Source organism: Rhea pennata, chromosome 1 (assembly GCF_028389875.1).
Source record: "Rhea pennata isolate bPtePen1 chromosome 1, bPtePen1.pri, whole genome shotgun sequence".
In the NCBI taxonomy this organism is placed as follows: Eukaryota; Metazoa; Chordata; class Aves; order Rheiformes; family Rheidae; genus Rhea; species Rhea pennata.
In genome coordinates, this window is record NC_084663.1 from 208,600,590 (window position 1) to 208,620,194 (window position 19,605).

The following is a 19,605-nucleotide window of genomic DNA, read 5'->3' on the forward strand; positions in this document are numbered from 1 at the left end:
GGACTGCTCTGAGCCACAGTGCAATGAGAGCATTACTGCAGTTTTCTTACACCTGTTTCTAGGCAGCACTGTCCTGTGTTCTGACATAGCCACCTTGTACAGCCCCTTCCATCTCCTTCATCCACTTTCCCCACTTTTTTCCTCCTCTTTCTGCCCTCCCTTGCGTAATTGTTTCCTCCCACTATATTCTTGGGACTGAACTTTTCTACACTGAGCTTCTCTAACTGGCCAGGTACCTCCCCACTTCAGAACAAAAGCCACTCTCTGTGCCCACAGGCCACCTTAAAACATTACCTCGCATTACTATTCACCTGGCAACCTGGGGCCACTTTGGCATATAGTGCTGTGTTTCTGTGGTAGAGCAGTGTCTGTAATTACTTAGTTTGCTACTGGTAGCAGTCTGAAAAAGCACATTTGGGTACTGGCTTAACTGTCAACAACACTAGCTTGGATGGAGACAGCTTCTGCTGGGGCAGATTTGTTTTAAAAAGCTTCTGCTTTCAATAACTGCTGCAAACAAGGGTTCTTCAAAATTTTACCCTGCTGTGACGGTCATTCTGCATACAGGAGACTAAGCTGTGCTCTCAGCTTCAGTTTGGCTCCAAAATTATTCCAGTATTCAACAGCTGAGACAAACTCAAGTAGAGCAGAGCACCAGCACAACAGCACTAATCATTGTGTTTGATCTTGGGTATACTGTCAAGCTGAACACTTGATCTATTTCTAGCTTTGATTTTATCAAACACTCTTACCACTCTGAATATTAGCCTAACCACTACTTCCTTAGGGGAAAAAAGGTGTTTGTGCTAGTGTTCCATTGCCAGATGCTCCACAGCGTGTGAAAGTTTACAAGAAATAAAAGCTTCTTTCACTTTGTTCTAAATCTCTTACAAATAAAGGGACAGAAAGTCAAAAACAGGTGGTATAGAAACAGCCCAGAAAGCCATTAGGCTCTTGGCTCAGGCTGGGTTCAGTCATAGGCAAGATTACCAACACGAGGAAGAAAAAGAGCATGTCTAGAACATGTCTTTGCCCCATTTGACAAACTGCAGGCTCGATAACTAATTTTGTTAATATAAAAAATGGTCTTGGCTGTTAGTGCATTTGTTTTGAACCCAATAGTCTCTAGCTATTCAAAGCTGTAATTTGCTCAAAATCCTATCTTATTAGGCAGCCTATTTAAGGAATTGCAGTTTAATGGTTGCGGTGTCCTTTGTTTCAGGAAACTGAAGCAACATCTGATTCTTGCAAAGAGAAAAAGAAAATAAAGAAGAAGCCATCCCGCAGCCCTGGAGGGGTGTTTGTGAAGCGATGCTGAAGAATGAACCTTGTAAGTAGGGCAGGCAGGCAGGCTTAGAGAAAGATGTCGATGCAGGAAGGCAGTTGTGTCCAAAACAGCGAAGCTGGGGAATATTAGACAGTTTTGTCTTACTGCACAACAGCCAGTCCAGGTTCATCTTCTAATCATCTCCCAAGTCCTTCCAAACAGAAGTCACCAGAGGCAGAAAAGCTGTTACATAACTGCCAGGAAGTAGAACAACAATATTCAAGACAGTGCAAAGTGTCTGCATAGCCTCGGTTCTACAGATGAGTTGTGGTTTCGTATCTTTCGGTTTTAGTGAATTTTTTCAGTGAACTTCCTAGTTCTCAGGGATAGAAAATATCTTTAAATCACAGAAGCATTTTTCTAAAAAGCTGTAAGACTTCTTTTCCTATCTCAGTAGCTGTTTAGCAACAACTTTGCAAATTATAAACAACAATTGAAGAGTTAACTGCAGAGATGTCATAGGCCCTACTGGGCCTGAGAAGAGTATTCCAATCTGCTAGGCTATTTTGTACTATTGTCTTACAAAACAGCACCTTACTTCCTAAAATAGATTGGACAGACACTGAATCTTGCTTGCACACTAAGGATCTGGAGAAGAGTATTTGCTCGACTGCAGACTGGTGCCAAGCCTTGCTTTTCATGGAGTTATTCCTAAGCAAGTGAGAAAGGTACCCCTTCACAACGTACCACATGAACTGTACTGCTGGGCCTCCGGGTCTACCTCAGGGCTGAAGGTTTCACTAGGTTATGGGGCATGTTAAAGTTAGAACTAGCAAGCCTGACCTCCATGCCCCAAAAACTTTTCATGACTTTACACATAATACTCTTCTTCCATTAGTATGCTATTGTGAAATTTCTTTTTTTATATTGGAACCTTCATCATTCATAATATTGAGACAGTCTTGATTTCAGTAATAAGTCAGGTCAATAATATAAGACTTTCATAAAAATTAACTCACTAGTGCTTGAATCATGATCAGTCCTCTCAATTACTTAAAGGAAAATTAATCTCTGAATTTCAAAGTTAATGGAAAAAGTAAATCTGATTGTTTTTATGCACATGTGCTATAACAGACTGGGAGAGAGGCAAGCTGAGGAATAGCCTTGTATCAGAGCTAAAAAGGAGAAATCCAGTCTCTAGCACCTACTTATGGGTGTGTGTGGGGGGAGGTAAGGGGAAGGGAAAGGCGAGAGCTGGAGTAGATCAGAGATTTCCTACATCACTGCTGGTGTTAAAATCTCATGTAGGAACAGCACAAATGATCAACCTGAATCTTCCTGAGCACTTCCAGAATGGGTAGTTTACTATAAGATGAATCTGTCTACACGACAGTTACAGCAGACATCAGCAACGGCCTGAAGTCTTGGCTGGTAGCACTCCCATACCCATTTGAGAAATACACAGACACTGTAAAAAGCAGACTCAACCCTCAATAGAGTAGTGCTGTGCCTATTATAAAAATCTCGTTTTTACAGACTGGTAATCTGAATTCAAGTTTCTCAGACAACAAATGTAACAAATTCATTTTATTTTCTTAAATAAAAATGTTTAAATACATAATCTCATGCACAGAATACAAGAATTTGCAAGGTACCAGCAAATTCAATATAGAGAGAATAAAACTGCTATAGAAAAAAAATTGTCACTATCCAAATTTTTATACTCTCTAGCCCATTAAGGCCTACTCTTACTTAAAAGTTTAATCCAGGAAGAACTTGAATTTAATTAAAGACTTAAACTAAGCGTAGGCATTTGTACTCAGCAAAGTGTGAGTGCTTCAGTTTTGAAAGATATCCCCCATTATGTTCCATCTTGGCAATCAAAGTCATAAAGTACTTGCAGAAGGTAGGGGGATCATGATCAGGTTAGTTTAGAAGTCAGTGTGTCCCATTCTTTTCCATGGGATTACAGAACACTCCAGAGAAGTGGGGAGACAGGGAGGAGAAGGACCACCACCACACTAGCAACTTTATTTGAGATGCTGAATATAGTCACATTAGAAGTTAGATCCTATACTCAGAAGATACAGGAGGGTTTATTGGAAACACCCTGTATTACCTGAAGGGAGGAGTTATGAACATTTTTCTGCCCAAGGCTCTACACTGTGAGAGCATCTCCCTTTGGAAAGAATAGTTCCCCTTATTCTGTTGGCCTCTGAAGGTATGGGTAAAAGGTATTAAAAAAATGTATGGGGACATCTTAGTTTTAAATGAGATTTTATATCTATGTAAACCACTTTTGAAGAAAGAGAAATCTTCAGGAAAAGCCTGGGAGTGTGTGTTTATATTTATTACCAATGGGCCATGCTTCAATCCATCAGAAAAGAGCAACAGATTGAAGAAACATCCAGCCCCTATTTTTAAAATTAGGGTACTCTGCTTGGATCAGAGTAGATCTGCTGCAATCTGGCATTAGTATTCCCATATTTTCATAGGCATATCAAATGTTTACTGTTTCCCTTTTGAGAGGAGCTGAGGGCATAGAGAATGTTCTGAAAGACAAAACAAAATTAATTCTGAAACTTCTTAGGAAACACTTTCTGACTTAATGTAGAAAGTCCACTGAGGTAAATAAATTATTGAATAAGGGACAAAGAATAATCACTGTGTATTTACTTACCCTCCTCCTACAAATATTTTGATCTTTGGTGTTAACTATTCAGAAAACTTTTTATGTACAACAAGAATATATATAAAAAAAAGGGTACCAAGATTATCTACAGCTGAAACATGATGGTCTAGCAAATGTTGCGTGGTGGCCTTTTCTCCATCTCTATTTGATGTAGTCATTCCATTTAGATCTATTTCCAGAATCTATAAAATCCAAGTGCTATTGCTAGGCAAGTGAATACCGAAGCTGTTAAAACAAAAGAAAAGAGGTAGTAATTAACACTAAATTTCATCATCATCTACATGCAGAATACTACTACCTGCATACAGATGGAGGGATAATTTTAACTCTAGAGGAGTGTTTCTTAAACCTCCTGAGTTGTTGCAGGAGTGGCAGAAGAATTTTAAATGACAGTGTCCTATCTTAGATTTAATAACCTATCCAGAAGCAGCCCAAACACTGAGATGGGCCATCAAATTAAGCAGTCTGAGGAATTATGTTTTCAGGAACGTTTGTGGAATTATGTTGGATATACAGAACACAACAGGCTACCATAAATTTTACTGATGTTCCCCTGTTTATCATAAATTATAAGAGAAATGGTTAAGACAGATCTTTCATCAAACGTAATTAAAATTAACAAAATGAACTAACGGTATATACACCTGATGCATCATTAGGATTTCTAGGCAGTGCCTCTGAAGCTTGATCTATCTTATAGAACTGTTAAGCTGTTGTTTCAGTTAATGATAGAATAAAGCTAACTGGGTTTGTCTTTGGACTTATTCTCACTTCCAAATGTAATGTGTTACTCTTTTTTCATTCAACTCTAATGCAATATAAATTACCCTAATTATGAATATATTGAGAAGTCAATCTCAAATCAGACTTTGATTTTTCTGCTTGGCAGGGAAAGGTAGAAATACCGCAACACTGAAAATGTGTTTCTTTCAAAGTCTGAATGGGAGGCAGAGCTAGTTGCAGCAGCAAAATACAGTGATATCAAAGCAAGAGGTTCCCCTATTTCCATATTCCATTCAACAGAAGTCACAAGGACTTTCAAAATCTGAGAGCAGACCAACCTACAATATACCTTACACATAATCACAAGAACATGTAAATATCCCACTTCACTCTCAGACTAGTTTTTGATTGTGAGCAAGCTTTCAGGATAACCTGAAGGACCTCAGGAGAGTTTCTGGAGCAACTCTGCCATGTACATTTCTGCAGCAAGGAGAGATACTGGCAGACTAGACAAAGTATTTAGCCCTCCCCGCTAAGTTCATGCTTCTTCTGATCCCAGTTCTGGGCACAATCCTAATCCAGCTGCAACGCTTTCATGCACCTCTCCCATGTTCTGAGTCACTACTGTTTTAAAGGGGGGGGGACACCCCCCTCAACTCCAGTTATCTGCTGCTACACAGCTAACTTTGGGTTCATTTTGCATCAACCACTTGTTTCCACGCCATAGGCAGCTTCAGTTCCTTAGAACAGCAACTGACAGCATTGCTTACATACATACTACAGAGACATAATCACTCTGTTTGCAAGGAGACAAAAGAGAATACAACTAGTTTACAAAAGAAGGATTTTCTAGAACTGTCTCCAGTATTTAAAAACATACTTGAATAAAATGCTTTACTTCCACGGATACTTGCCTTCTTGCCTATCACATACCTGCCAAATAACGTATTGTATCCAGTTTATTAGATTCCATAAGTGTTTTTAAGGAAGCTATTTCAGTGTCAATTTTATTACTGATTTCTGAGATAACACTGTTGGTACTTGAATCCTGAAAAATTAAAAGATAACATATATTTGACTGTGATCTCTAGCCCTTTCAGTTTTGCAAAGCCTAACAAAAATGCCATGCTATCAGAAATGAAAAGGAAAAACACTTTAAAACAAATTTCCAATCTGTCAGTGAAGTAAAATATGCAACTGCTAAGAGATCTTAGATAACACCAGGCAGCACTTCATACAATCCAAGCAGGGTATTAAAGAAGAAAGAAAAGAAAAAAATCACATACTACAGATTTTTCTTTGGTGTGTCTATGCCCAATGAACCTAAAGGCACCACTCTGCGATGTATAGATATATGCCTAAATTTCTGTGAAACACTGATTTAATCATCCACAAGCTATATCCAGAAAAGGGAGGAGAGATACTGAAGATGGGACATGTCTATCACAGCCTCTTGGACTTCAGTGTCTGCCTGCAGGTCTGGGGACTTCCAGCCCCCAGAATTGTTCCTCAGCACTTAGCCTTTAATATTGGGAAGGGGAGCATGGCAGCGCGTATCTCACATGCAATAGCCTGCACATTAACACACTCAAGAGTTACAACTGTGAAGTGGGAGATACGGCTTGCATGACCCCTTCCACCCAAGTGATGTTTAACACAAATCCCACAGACCTGGACAGTAAACAAATAACATGTGAGTGATACTTTTTGTTTTCCTATTAACTTTCATGACAGTTTTGAGCTTACATGACATAAAATAAATACAAAATAAAAACAGTTCCACATTATGAGGCTGGCTCTGTTTAATACTTACTTTCTTATGAAACTCTGTAGTTGCTTCCATGAGTTTCTTCTCTTGATCTGTAAACTATGAATAAAAGGCAAATTACAACTGTAGTAAGTGAAAACAAGAAATAAAAACTGATAAGGGTATCTTCAATGCCCAGCTTACCATATCTGTCACTCTGCTTCTTTCCAAGTTTATATCTAGCTTGCTGTCAGCTCGGATTTTACCTGTTTCATTCTTTAAAACAAATAATGATTATGAAAATAACTGTTTACTTCCCCTAATATACGTGTATATATACTTGCTGTTTACTTACCATTAGCTGTTGTTTAACTTGATCTAATTCAATTTTCATTTTCTACATGAAAGGGAGAAAGAAAAGTATTTTATAAATTCAGAAAAGAAAGTGTTGTCACTACACAGTTACCACTGCATTCACGGTAATTACTCTTCCATGATTTTTCTCCTAATAGAGCAATTTGTTCTTGATTACATAACTTAACTAGTGTGTTCAGACTATACAGCCAGGTATAATCTATTGGAAATTTTGCTAACTGGAAATTAAGGTATTATTTTGTAACAATATACAATGATAAACTTGTTATACTGAGACTAAATATAGTAGAAAAACAAATACCAAAATGCTGTCAAGCCCACCAAAATATGTCTAAATCACTTATTTAAATTGTTACATAAAAATGGCTGATTACTCTCCCTGTACTGTATAATTTATAAGGCTCTACAAGAACTAGCTGTAAATAAAAATAAAGATTATTCTAAGATGAAAACGTTTTTTTCTTTCCAGAGAAACTGAGCAAGTCTTAACAAGTAAAATCTATTTTTATATGATCATAAAAGCCATCATTCACAAACATTTCAACTCTGATAGAAGTATCCATGCTTACTTCTACACAGAAGCATCCATAATTACTCTTACATAAGTATTTTGTTCCACAAAAGATGTTCAGTAGGTATAACTCAACATGTATTACAATTTAACCTCTTAATTTAAAATACTTATTAGTACCTCATTCTCTGCTCTCAAGTTTGCAAATTCACTTTTCTCCAGGATGACCATATCTTTTCGAATAGAGTCTAAATGTGCCATTATCTGCTGTAAAGTTATTTCCTTTGAAAAAACAAACATGTCAAAATGATTAAGTTTCACACTTTCTGGAAAAGTCAAGGAAAGCAGAGATTTTCACGTCTGAGATTATGAAATAAGATGCAACAAAACACAAAGCAGGGTTAAAAAACAACAGGAGAGCAGCTGAATCTCAGAATTTTGTAGTTGGAGTTTGAAAGATTCAAGAGGCCTTTTTTGCAATTTTTTTTGTTTCCATTAAGTAATTCTGAATTTAAGTAAAAAAGCCACAGGTATCTAGGCCAAGCCAGTGCAAGTGAAATACACTAGTAACTTCAGGTTAGTCTTCCATTTTCTTCCCCTTTCAATGAATGTTTAGTACACAGTAAAATATGAATTGTTAGTCTCTATTCAGTTCCTAAATATGAGTATCACACTGTCCTCTCAGCTCTGACATGCAATGCTTACTAGTACAACACTGCAGAAAAAGGTAACCCTTTCCAGTCTTTGGACTAAAAAGTTTAAAATCCAGCTACTAATAAACTAGAGAGAAAATAAAGGAGGAAACATTGTATTTTATAATCTTGAAAGCAATATTTCTATACCTAGTGTAAGGAAGTTATGCTACTGTTTAACATGAGTTAAACTCTGCAGAGAAGGACCTGGGAGTGCTGGGGGATGACAAGTTGACCGTGAGCCAGCAATGTGCCCTTGTGGCCAAGAAGGCCAATGGTCTTCTGGGGTGCATTGGGAAGAGTGTTGCCAGCAGGTGCAGGGAGGTGATCCTGCCCCTCCACTCAGCCCTGGGAAGGCCTCATCTCGAGTCCTGTGTCCAGTCCTGGGCTCCCCAGGACAAGACACACATGGAGCTACTGGAGAGAGTCCAGATGATCAGAGGGCTGCAGCACCTGTCCTGTGAGGAATGGCTGTGAGAGCTGGGCCTCTTCTGCCTGGAGAAGAGAAGCCTGAGGGGGGATCTTATCAATGTGGACAAGTACCTGAAGGGAGGGTGTCAAGGGGATGAGGACAAACTCTTTTCAGTTGTCCCATGTGACAGGACAAGAGGCAATGGGCAGAAATTGAAGCACAGGAAGTTCCGCCTGACCGTGAGGGGCAATTTCTTTCCTGTGAGAGTGACGGAGCCCTGGACCAGGTTGCCCCGAGAGGCTATGGAGTCTCCTTCTCTGGAGATCTTCAAGGCCCGCCTGGATGCAACCCTGTCTAACATGCTCTAGGTGACCCTGCTGAGCAGGGGAGTTGGAGTAGATGATCTCCAGAGGTCCCTTCCAACCTTACTGATTCTGTGCTTCTATGAATGATGACAGCTTTGTGGGATTATGCCTTTAAAGCTCAAAGCCAGCAGAATGAAGAGCTCTCATTCAGACTACAAGTGAACAGTATTTTCTCTACCTAAATCATGTCCTTCAGCTTCCCCTGAAGTCTGACTTTACTTTGTTGAACATGATGAAGTTGCAGCTTTTAACAATCCCTGGTAAAACTTCAGCTGCATTTGCATTTAGGAGCTGATTTTCTCCTTCCGTCTTAAAATATTCAGCTTTAAACTCATTACATTACAACAAGTAGTGTTTCTGACTAACAAAATCCATGCAAATTACATTTGGGATACTGACTTTAAGTGCAACAGGATCCCCAAAAGAAATGTTTCCCCTTTGACTCAAAAAGCACAAACAATAGAAACACACAAATTTTTAGCTTCTTCATCTTTGAGATGTGTTTTAAGAAGTTAGATGAATTTTATCAAGAACAAATGTGAGACAAAAACCCGCTGTAATCAAGACTCAGCAGTTTAAATAAAGTAGCAATAAATGTTTAATTGCATTAACTCACTGAAGAAGAACAGGACATAATTTCAGCTTGCAGAGCCTTTCTGACTAATTATTACTGTGCATCAGTATTATTTTGGCAATTTTTTTAAGATGAAACCTGCCACCACCTCTGTTACCAGCAGAAAAAAAAATCACACTACTACCCCGATTCACTGCCTCCGGATACGTTCACAAGCATCTGCCTGAACACCTAAGCAAAGATGACAACGTGGTACTTGGCTTGTGGGCAGACAGAGGTGTTGAACCAATGCCAGTGCCTTAGTTTATACAAACAAATAAATCAGGGCTTCTGGCTGACCCTGAGGGCAAGTGACACACCACAGCTCAGGCCTAGATCGTTAAAATCTCTTTTTCCTAAAACAAGGTGTCTCTGTCCACTCTGTCTTGCATTTCCTGGCCCTATGCTTTCCTACAAAATGTGCCACGGTCAGGGAGGCTGATATAGTTGGCACAGGCCAAAATCAGGCTAGGGGCTGCACTAACAGTTTAACAGTCTGGATTACTGTGCGGTGATGTTTGAGGCCATGCCCTAGCCATATTTCACTACTAGGACAGATACAGCTTTAGAGATTAAAATGCACAAGTAAAATCACGAAAGTTGTTTTTAGCTTACGAACCAGAAAAAAAAATGAAGCACAACAAATGCAGGATTTGTATGGACAAAGTTGATATCTTTACTACGGCTCAATAAAGAACGGAGACGACTTTCTATTGTTTTATGCAGAGCTTTGTTATCTCTCAGGAATGCTTTCAAAATCCTTTTCTACCCTCAACTGTTGTGAAAGGCTGTTAAAATTTTTGTTTCACCTCAAAGTTTTCAGCAGAAAATGACGCAATCTCTGCACTACACTTATTGCATTGGGAAAGCAGTTCAGGTTCCTGTGAGGAGGTGTTCTGTGTAAGATATTGTTATCCTTTAGTAGTTTAATAGCAGTTGGAAAGTCAGGAAAATCAGTGAAGTGTTTACTAGAGCAAACCTGTCTTTTAACTATGCAAATGTGCATCATTCTATTTATATAACCACACGAGACTTTTTACCTGCTGAGCTTGGGTCACCATATCCTTGTAGACTGTGTCTAAGCTGACATTTGACAGAGTTATTAGTGCTGATACAATGGTCTCTGCTTGTTCTTTCCCAAAGCCTGAAAGACAATTGGAAGATGACAAGTTGAGATAATACTAGAAAATCGGAAGAAGAGCAAGAGCTGCATAATAAACTTGGACTCGCGATTCCTTTACCTAACTACTGCAATGCACAAGTAATCAAAACTGACAAAGAAGAGTCAGTCACTGTGACTTTTAATTAGAAAAGCTCAAACTTAATGCTGCAAAAAATCTGAAAAGCATTGCCTATTAATTTTTAATAAACTAAAATAGTCTGTAGTATGGCTGACAGGAGGACAAAACTTCTGTAAAATGTTTAACTGCCCGTGCATTATAAAAATAGTCCAGCAAAATTTTACTTTATTATAAACTTTTAAAAGTTCTATTAAAGTCAAATTTACCTTTTGCTACAAAGCACACATCCTATAGAATAATAAAAATAAAAGTTAAGTCCACAAATACTGAAATTGTTCTGCAGAGATGTGGACATATGCAAAAGTCCTGATTTTAAAACTGCTGCATCTATTGCTTGTGGAATGACTTCAGATTATGGGATTTTTGCTTTCTGATAGTAAAATTTATACTTTGTCTATAACTTGGTGCAATTTTGATACACTTAAAGATGATGAATGGTGAATATTAAAACCAGCTGTCAGATATAAGCCAGCTTTGATTTAGCGCTGAGGGATTTAGCCCTAAGGATTTATTTCCAGAAATCTAACTGATGTGTTGTATTTCAATTGCTCTGCTTTATAAAATGGGATTAACTAACCTTTTGTTGAAAAGGCAGATTATTTATAGAAATATGCTACTATTTTCTTCTAAAGTACTAGAATTGTCAAGATGCACCATCTGTATAAATTACTGAAAGAGCTATGCATGCTTTATGACAACTTCCTTCCACTACGAGGTGTGATAATATTGCTTCACTTCCTCTGAAGTTAAGAGTTATATAACTTAGTTATAATTGACAGTTGGATGATGAGATCATTTCAACGCTTAGCAGAGATCAACACAGTAGACCAATCTTCACAAATTATTAAAAAAAGAAGTAGAGAACAAAATAGATTTAACATTATGCCACTGTTCAAATCCATGGGACATGCTGTTGACTAACAGTGCTTGTAATTCTGTTCCCTCCTTGTTCAAAAAGGATGCAATAGAACTGGAAAAGATTCACAACAGGGCAACAAGAACAACCAAAAGTATGCAAATGCAGGTGTAAAAGGAAAAATTCAACAGGATAGAACTCTTCTATCCAGAAAAGAATGAGGGAGGAATAAGAGAAAATGAGAGACATTAAATGTTCATTCTCTCTTCGCAAAAAAGAACTGAAGGGGCATCAAATTAACCAAGTGAAAGTCAGGTTCTACATAAACATAAGGAAGTATTTTTTTCAAAAAGGAGTAGACTTGCAGAAGTCCATGCCAAAAGGATGTTTTCAGTGCTAACCAGTTTACAGTGTTTCAAAAATGGAGTAAATGTATAGAATAAATTATTTTGAAGGTTACTAAATACATAAAACTCACATCCAGCTCAGAATACCTCCAAAGTGATAATCACTGGTATGCTTAGAAAGCATAAGGGAATACGTTATATGTATTTGTCCCATTTTTTATGCTTTTTTCAGGTACTGATTCATGGCCGCTGTTAGAAATAGAAGCCAGGGCTAGATGAACCTTTAATCTGACCCAAGAGAGACATATTAAAAAAAATAAAAGTGTAAATATTAAAAATCTATCATAGCACTATGCTGCTAATATTTACAGTTAAAAAATTTAAAGAGGAGGGCAAACTTAAAGAAAAAAATGGAGAACTGTAAAAAAAAAAAAGACTAAAAATATGCATAAAGGTACATTAAGCATAAGCAGCAGAAAAACACTCTGCTTCCTGCCTCCAAAACCAACAGAAACTATGACCAAAAAAATCACATTATTTAATTGAATTTAATGTGATTAATTTAATCATATTAACTTTTCAAAACATTAAATATAAGCTTGTTCTGAAGTAAGGTCAATTGTCATTTATACACACGTATTACACATATCAGTTACATACATGTAAGTCATGTGTTTGTATCTGCAACACTACAATGCCTTACATAAGAACTGTACGTTTTTTGTATTGTTCATAACTAAATGAAATAAAAGAAGCATTACCAATCTGGTTTTAAAATTCAGTTTCAGTAACTTAGGTTACTATTAGCAGTCAATTGAAGGATGTTATAGTAAAGCTTCATTTTTGCTAGAAACCAGTTCCTTAACTGCTACTGGTATTTTACATTTATTAAAGGTAGTATGTTCCTGGAAGCCAGAAGATATTATATAAATGGACATACAGCTACAAACAAGGTAAATCTAACCTAATAGCTTATTTGCATGATTGCAGAGGCATCAAATTGTATCAGATGCTTCCCTTCACATTCTAGAGGCTTCTAACATATTTTATACTATTGACACTTAATTAGATAGTACACAAAGTTACAATACTCAAACTCAAAGTCTTCCTTTGAATTATTTAACAGATGTCACTTACCATGGGCTTCCAGATCCTGCACTAAGGCATGGGTATCAAAAGTTACCTTCCTCTGTTCCAGGGGAGTGATTTCAACTCTTCTCACATCATATGATCTTCTAAGAGCTGTGGCAGCAAAACCTGGAAGTGACAACATATGCTTTAAAACTGTCAGATTCTTTGTTCAATTTATCACATAATAGAGCAACTCTAATTCCTTTCATCATGGAAAAGAAAACAAAGCTGCACGAAAGGTGCAACAAAAAATGCTGGGTCCTTTCGACAGTTTGGTTAAAACACACATCAGAAACCTTTCACACACATCAAAATTCCTTTTCCACAGGAATTTTGTACCAGCTGAAGCCTGTACATCAATTCTAAGTCCATTTGTAGAAGTATTGAGCTGCGCAACAGACATGTATCCTGACATACCAAAAATAAAAATATGACTAATAGTTTTAAAATACATGAAAAACATCTTTTAAACCATGCTCTTACTTTTAAAACATTAGCAGTTCTAACACACTGACAATTGCTTGCTCCCCTAACCATAGTCTCTTTACGCTTTCTTCTTCTATTACTACCCTTACCAGCAAGAGAGTGCCACTGGTAAAGATACAGCTACCATTTTTTTTAAAAAAAACATGCAGTCCTAATATTCAGAATAAGTTTGTTGGTTCACCAGTAAGGTTACTGGGAAATAAAGCAAGATGTGCATACTTCATAGCTCAGAACTCCTGAGTGAGGAATCTGCTGTATTTATTTTGTGAAAGCCCTCCCACAAGCCATTTCCTTGCCTCTCCTACCTCAAATTTCAAGCATATTTTTTCCCTCCATCTCACCTTTGTGGGGCCTCCCATATTACAGACTTCTTTCTGACAGAAGCTTTGTTATCTAAAAAGCTCTATTACTTCAAAATACAGGCTTATTTGAAACCTTTTTCACTGCTGGCTCTCTCCCTTAACTGTTATTCTGTATCTTATCAAGATTTTTACTCAACGACTTTTTATCACTTAAACAACACTGCAGTTATAGTGTACCACTGCTAGGTGTGTTTTCTTATATCCGCTTTAAGGAAGTGACTATGACTAGATAAGCCAGCCCTAGTATAGAAACCAAATTCATATAAAGGTAAATGAGATGGGGGAAAGAGTTGTGCTTAAATGCACAAACACTCAATACCACATACAAATAACTACGCACAACACTAAGCTTCACTGTGGAATAAAACATTCTTTTCCCAATGAGCCCTGATAGCTTTTAAACAGAAAGAGCTTTATGAATAAACACATCCCAGTCCTTCGAGTCTAGTGGATTTTTTTTCCGTTGGGTTGAACGTATATATTGCGCAGTTTCTCTCTTAAAAAAAAAAAAGGAAAAAAAAAAATAAAAAAAGCCGCTCCTGATGGCCTAAACATGCTTCCCCCCCCAGCTCCACGGTCTCTTAAAGCCTCACTTATGCTTTTCACCGACTCTGCCTCAGGCGGCGCCTTGTCACGGCAGCGAGACCGCTCCGCCCCGGCCGTCACCGCGTGCCTCTCGGCAACAGTACCGGCGCTTACTCCTTGCCTGTCCGCGCCCGGCTCTCACCTCTGCGAGCGGCCGGGGGCGGCGCGGCGCGACGCGGGGCCGCCAGGCAGCCGCCGCCCGCGCCGGCGAGCAGCGCAGCGCCCCGCCGGGCCCCCGCCATGGCCTCGCCGCCGCTTCCGCCAGGCGGCGCCTGCATCCGGCCGGGCCCGCGGGGCATGCTGGGTGTGGCAGTCTGGGCGCGGCGCCCCCGTGCGGAGGGGAGGAGCGGCAGCGCCCGCAGCGCCCGCGCATGCGCGCGGGCGGGGAGGGGGCGGTTGCCATGGCAACGGAGGCAGCGCTCCCGCCGCCATTAGCGTGTCGCGGCGGGCTGCCCTCGCCGAGCGGCCTTCGCCTTCGTCTCGGTGTCCTTCGCCTTAGTGTCCCCCCAGAGATGCTGAGGGACGCCAACACCCCCAGGGCACCCAGACTACACCCGCTGGGGGCCTGCCCCAAAGGAGCCCCTGTGTGTCCCAGCAGCTACCCCTCTGGGGCCTCGAACGCTGAGGCAGGCCCGACAGCCTGCGCCTCCTGCACACATCACCTCACGGGTCTTGCCCAGGCCGGCGCGAACAGGCTGGCAGCCTGCCTGAGCTCGAGCTTGCTCTCGCTGTGGTTAGCGAGGGCTCTCTGACCTTGGCGCATTGATTTCTGGTGGCTGGGCTATGGAGCTGTGCAGGAGAGTCGTGCTCTGCGGCCCTTCGTGTGCCCATTTGCACTCGGGAGTTTTGGTCACACCACCATGTCCTTTCCTGTCTCGCTGCCATGCTGTCAGGTGTTTTAGTTTTTTTTGTCAGCTGTCCATTGTGTTGACAATGGGGTAAAGAAAAGAAAACTCTGCTTAAAAGAGAAGGAATCCCAGTTTCTGTACGAGCATGTGCACTGCTCCATCTCACCTTGCTGTCAGGCGCGCAAAGTAGCATTTAAGAGCATTTAAGCATTTAAGCAAGAAATATGTTCCTCTCCTTTGCTGAATGTAGTCCTTCCTCAATGTTTGGAAGCTATAATTGCTGTCAGCAACCTGTCTGCTTCAGGCCACAAACATTTCTTTTAGCTTGGCTAAGGTTTGCAGATGTTCAAGAGGCTGAATTTTGCTTTCAGTTGCAGCAAATAAATCTGAGTTGTTTTAAATTTCAGGTCAATATTATAGAAAACAGTTTGCTCGCTGGCGTTAGAGTGTATGTAAAAGTTGTTGATGCCTCTTGAGAGCCAAGAGGAACAAGCAGGGTGAAAACACATACAGAATACAGCAGATGAAGAAGAACATTGCAGATAATTATGCAGACCACCCTTGCTTGTAAAACATACAAAGAGGGAATATCCAGAGAAATGCCTGTGTTAGCAGGGCTGTTCCAAGAGCTCAGATATTAGCAGTGTGTCCAGTGCTTGGAGTGTCCCTCAGGGAGCACTTAAGTTGAGGTCTGGGTAAGCAAGACCTTGTCTTATCTAGCCATGCGGTAATGAGGACACACAGGAAACCTGCTCAGAGATCTTCCTTGTGAGAGCAGTGATGTTGTCTCCATAAGGCCAGAAAGATTTGTGGACAGACAGAGCCCAGAGTAAGGCAAGCTGCCTACGGTAGGCAACACAGAATTCAGAGCAATTTAGATCTGTATAGATGCGGTCATGGAGCATCCATGCAAAAAACACTAACAGGCCAAATTCAGCTCTGGAGTACCCAGCTGCAATTCTGTTGACAAGCAGTGTGGCATACAGTGACATGAGGGCTGAATATTAATTTCAAAAATGTATCTCCAGGGCAGACCTTAGGAAAAGAACACAGCCCTGAATTTGTCTTACAGATGGAGAGGGCCATGTATCAATGGCTGTATCAAGAGCGAGAGTTAGATTTGTGGTGGAGAGGGCTAATGTGCAGAGGCTAATGGACACTTACTTTCTGCCAGCTGCATTGGACGAGTGACTGCACATAATTGAGCATGTTTTTCCCTCTTTCTCTATTCTCCATTCACTATACCTTAGACATCTGCTATAGGTCATCTTCCCTAAGCCTGGTTCTGCATATCTTAACATCCCTGAATTTAAATGCAAAACCAGACCTGGCTGCAGTTCTTCTAAAAGACAAAACCAAAACTCTGGCTCCTAGTGCTTTTGAATGCTGAAGCTTTGGAACCTGTAACCATGTATGAACTCTGTGGCTAGAGAGCAGAAGAAACAATTCCTATGCCAAAGCCTTACCTTGGGACTGAGGAGATTTTGGTTCCATACTCCCTCCTGATTTCCCATGGATTCCTGTTGACCTTAGCCTAATCACTGAATCATCTCAGAGTTCCCCAGACTGAATAATCAGAATATTAATTTTGAAATTTATTCTTACCACTTTTTCCTCTGTTTTGTCCATTTTGACTGGAAAGACGTGTGATTTTACTATACAGTGTACAGCACAGCCTTGGTGCCTGATCTTGGTTAGGATTTCTTTGTGTTACTTTACTACTCCATGTCTAAATTCTGCTGATCTGACAGTAGCTTGTGGGCAAGGCCTCAACTGAGATGTCATCCGTAATGTTGGTTTGAATACGCCGGAATTTCACTCCTGTTGTGACCTGGCAAGTGCAACAGCTCTATACCAAGATTAAGAATGGGAAAACCAACTCTGATTGCACAGAGCATGCCCAGCACGCTGCTATCACCTTTGAACAGCCTGCCTGACAGACTTGCAAAATAAATCATAACACATTGACTAATTCTCTTTCACTTCTGTACTCACTGTGCTAGTCAATTCAGCCTAGAGCTGCCCTCCCTCACTTGGGGCAGCCCTCAACATTGTTCCTTTGCTGGTGACTGTTTATTGTTTTCTTCTCATTAAAGCCCTTGATCACAATTAAAATCTTTGCCTTTTCCAGGAAACTAAAAATAAAGTCTGTCCTGTGGCCCCTGACAAAAAGCTACCTTCAACAGTAGCCAAATGTATAGATGGAAATAAACAGATCAGCAACTGGAGCTGTCTCTTTGCCAGTCTTTTCCTCATAGTTATTCCAGCGCTCTAATGGGATCTGCTATGAGAAAACTGATTGTTACTTTGGGCACTACCCTCTGTGAACTTAATAGGCAGGAAAATTGTGTGGGTCTGATACATTCTAAGATTGGCATGTAGACTAGCACTTGCCTCCCAAGACTGGTTTCCAAACAAGAATGACTCCAGAGCACACAGTTTTCCACAGCCATGGCTTGATAATCATGACTTCAGTCTTTCTACTGATTGAAGAGCAGGACTTGAACCAGCTATCCCGGTCTTCAATTTTGAATCCTCATGTTGTGATCCGTTCCCATACAAGTTGTTAATCATGTAGGGACTCAGAACACAATGGAAAAATTTTGTTTGATCAAAAAGGCACTATAATTTCAGGATGAAATTTCCATTCAAACTGTAAGGAAGGGTGAGATGATCCATCCAGGCTAAGACCTTGACTCTCCCTACCTCCTAGTTAAATAGTCTACTCTGGAAGGCTGGCTACTCTGGAAGGGAAGAAAAATGGTCTTGACTGAATTTTATCTTCATTTTATTCCCTATCAGAGCAAAATGCAGATTTCAAAGACTGAATATTTTTGCAAAAATATTTTTTGCTTTTAAGCTTGTACTAGTTATAATAAAGTACTTTAGGCTCTCTCAGGCATTTCTTTTACTGCAGAAGTCCAGGAATTCTGAATTTACTTCTTAAAATGAAAGTCAGACAAAAAAAGAGTATTGCTTGTGGTACTTTTTATAACTGGTTATATTTGAACTACTAAGTTTGAGAGCCATGATATGACATAAGATACCTGCGAATAAAAAAGATGCAGTTTTCAACAGTGACTAGCAAGTGTGGATTATCTGAACTCGCCCACCTCTGCATCCTTCATAGAGCCCTGATTCTCTCACAGCCAGCACAGTGCAATGCTTTAAGCTGGACATGTAAAAATTCAATCTGTCAGGATCATTAATAAGAGCAGAAAAGCCTCTTTGTGGATAAAGGCTTGAAAAAAAAATCTTGATTTCTAATCACTCAAAGGTCCCTTTGGGTGACAATTTTCATTCAGCCTTCGTGAACTGTTTGTCTCCATGCAGTGAAAAGGACTGTAGTTTCAATGGGCTCTCTTAGGTGGCTCTTTGATCCTGCCTTGTTTCCTTCTTTTTGTAAGAACCAGTTGGGGGAATCATAATTTGTTCGGTAGCATTTACTCTTTTGGGGTATGACTTTTATTCAGAGGCTCAGATGAGAATGAAGATGGAGGTAAAAAGTGTATGGGATATCTGAGGACAGAAGCGCTGCTACCAGTGCCAGTGGTCTAAGCCAGGGTAGTAAAGAAGGCAAGCAGCCAAGGAAATCACTAGAAGGACATTAGTAGCAAAGCAAGTGTGTGGTACCTATGCTGAGGTTTAACTCTACAGTCCTGCCATGGTAACAGATGCAAGATTCAGCAGAAATGCTCAAACCCAACCTTATTTAAAGCACTGAGTTGCCAAGTCAACAATTCCTGTTGCCAAGATACAGACCTTAGAAAAAACGCCCAACAATAACAACAAAACGCTGTCACTAAGGGAGAAGAGCCCTGGATCCAAGCAGTAACGATGTCACACAGAGACTAAGGATGGCAATTGCTCCTTCAGTGGCATGCAGTCAGTCTTTTCAAACCGCAGAGGTTTCCCTCAGAGGACAGAAAGGCTAAGTGCCCCAAGGTGTTGATTTTCTACTTCAGACAGACACTGAAACAGCAGACTGGTTTTTTGGAAGCTGTAATTTCTAACAGCAGGTACTAGCAACTGAAAGCAGTTTATCTTACTAATACAGAGAGCTGCTTTGGAGATAACAGGGGCTGTCAAAACATGCCATAGGAGGGCAGCAGCCTACAACTAGACAGGGTCGGATCATGAGACTGGGTATTCTGATCATATCCTCCTCCCGCTCTGTTGTATTTATTGTCATTTATACAAACACAATTCATATGCTCTTAGCCACCTGTGATACAGCTTTCACATGAATACTAGTAATACCTCTCAGTATTGTCTGTCAGTCACAATGAGAG

General features: G+C 40.0%; 2 protein-coding genes across 2 annotated transcripts in view; one reads left to right on the forward strand and one right to left on the reverse strand.

Annotated features, from left to right (window-relative positions):
- The window catches only part of ANKRD42 (ankyrin repeat domain 42), a 23,322-nt gene extending 19,281 nt beyond the window's left edge, over positions 1-4,041 (forward strand). The window contains exon 12 of the mRNA XM_062567367.1: positions 1,223-4,041. Within this exon, the coding sequence (XP_062423351.1) occupies positions 1,223-1,318 (96 nt within the window). The 3' untranslated portion in view covers positions 1,319-4,041. The remainder of the gene's footprint in view (positions 1-1,222) is intronic.
- CCDC90B (coiled-coil domain containing 90B) lies at positions 2,840-14,603 on the reverse strand (the record flags this gene model as incomplete). The annotated part of the gene is made up of 9 exons (XM_062585462.1): positions 2,840-4,184; positions 5,616-5,730; positions 6,496-6,549; positions 6,634-6,705; positions 6,785-6,826; positions 7,496-7,597; positions 10,438-10,541; positions 13,039-13,158; positions 14,474-14,603. Coding segments are annotated over 9 exons (795 nt in total), but the record flags the coding sequence as incomplete, so codon positions are not given.
- Between the last annotated feature and the right edge of the window lie 5,002 nt (positions 14,604-19,605).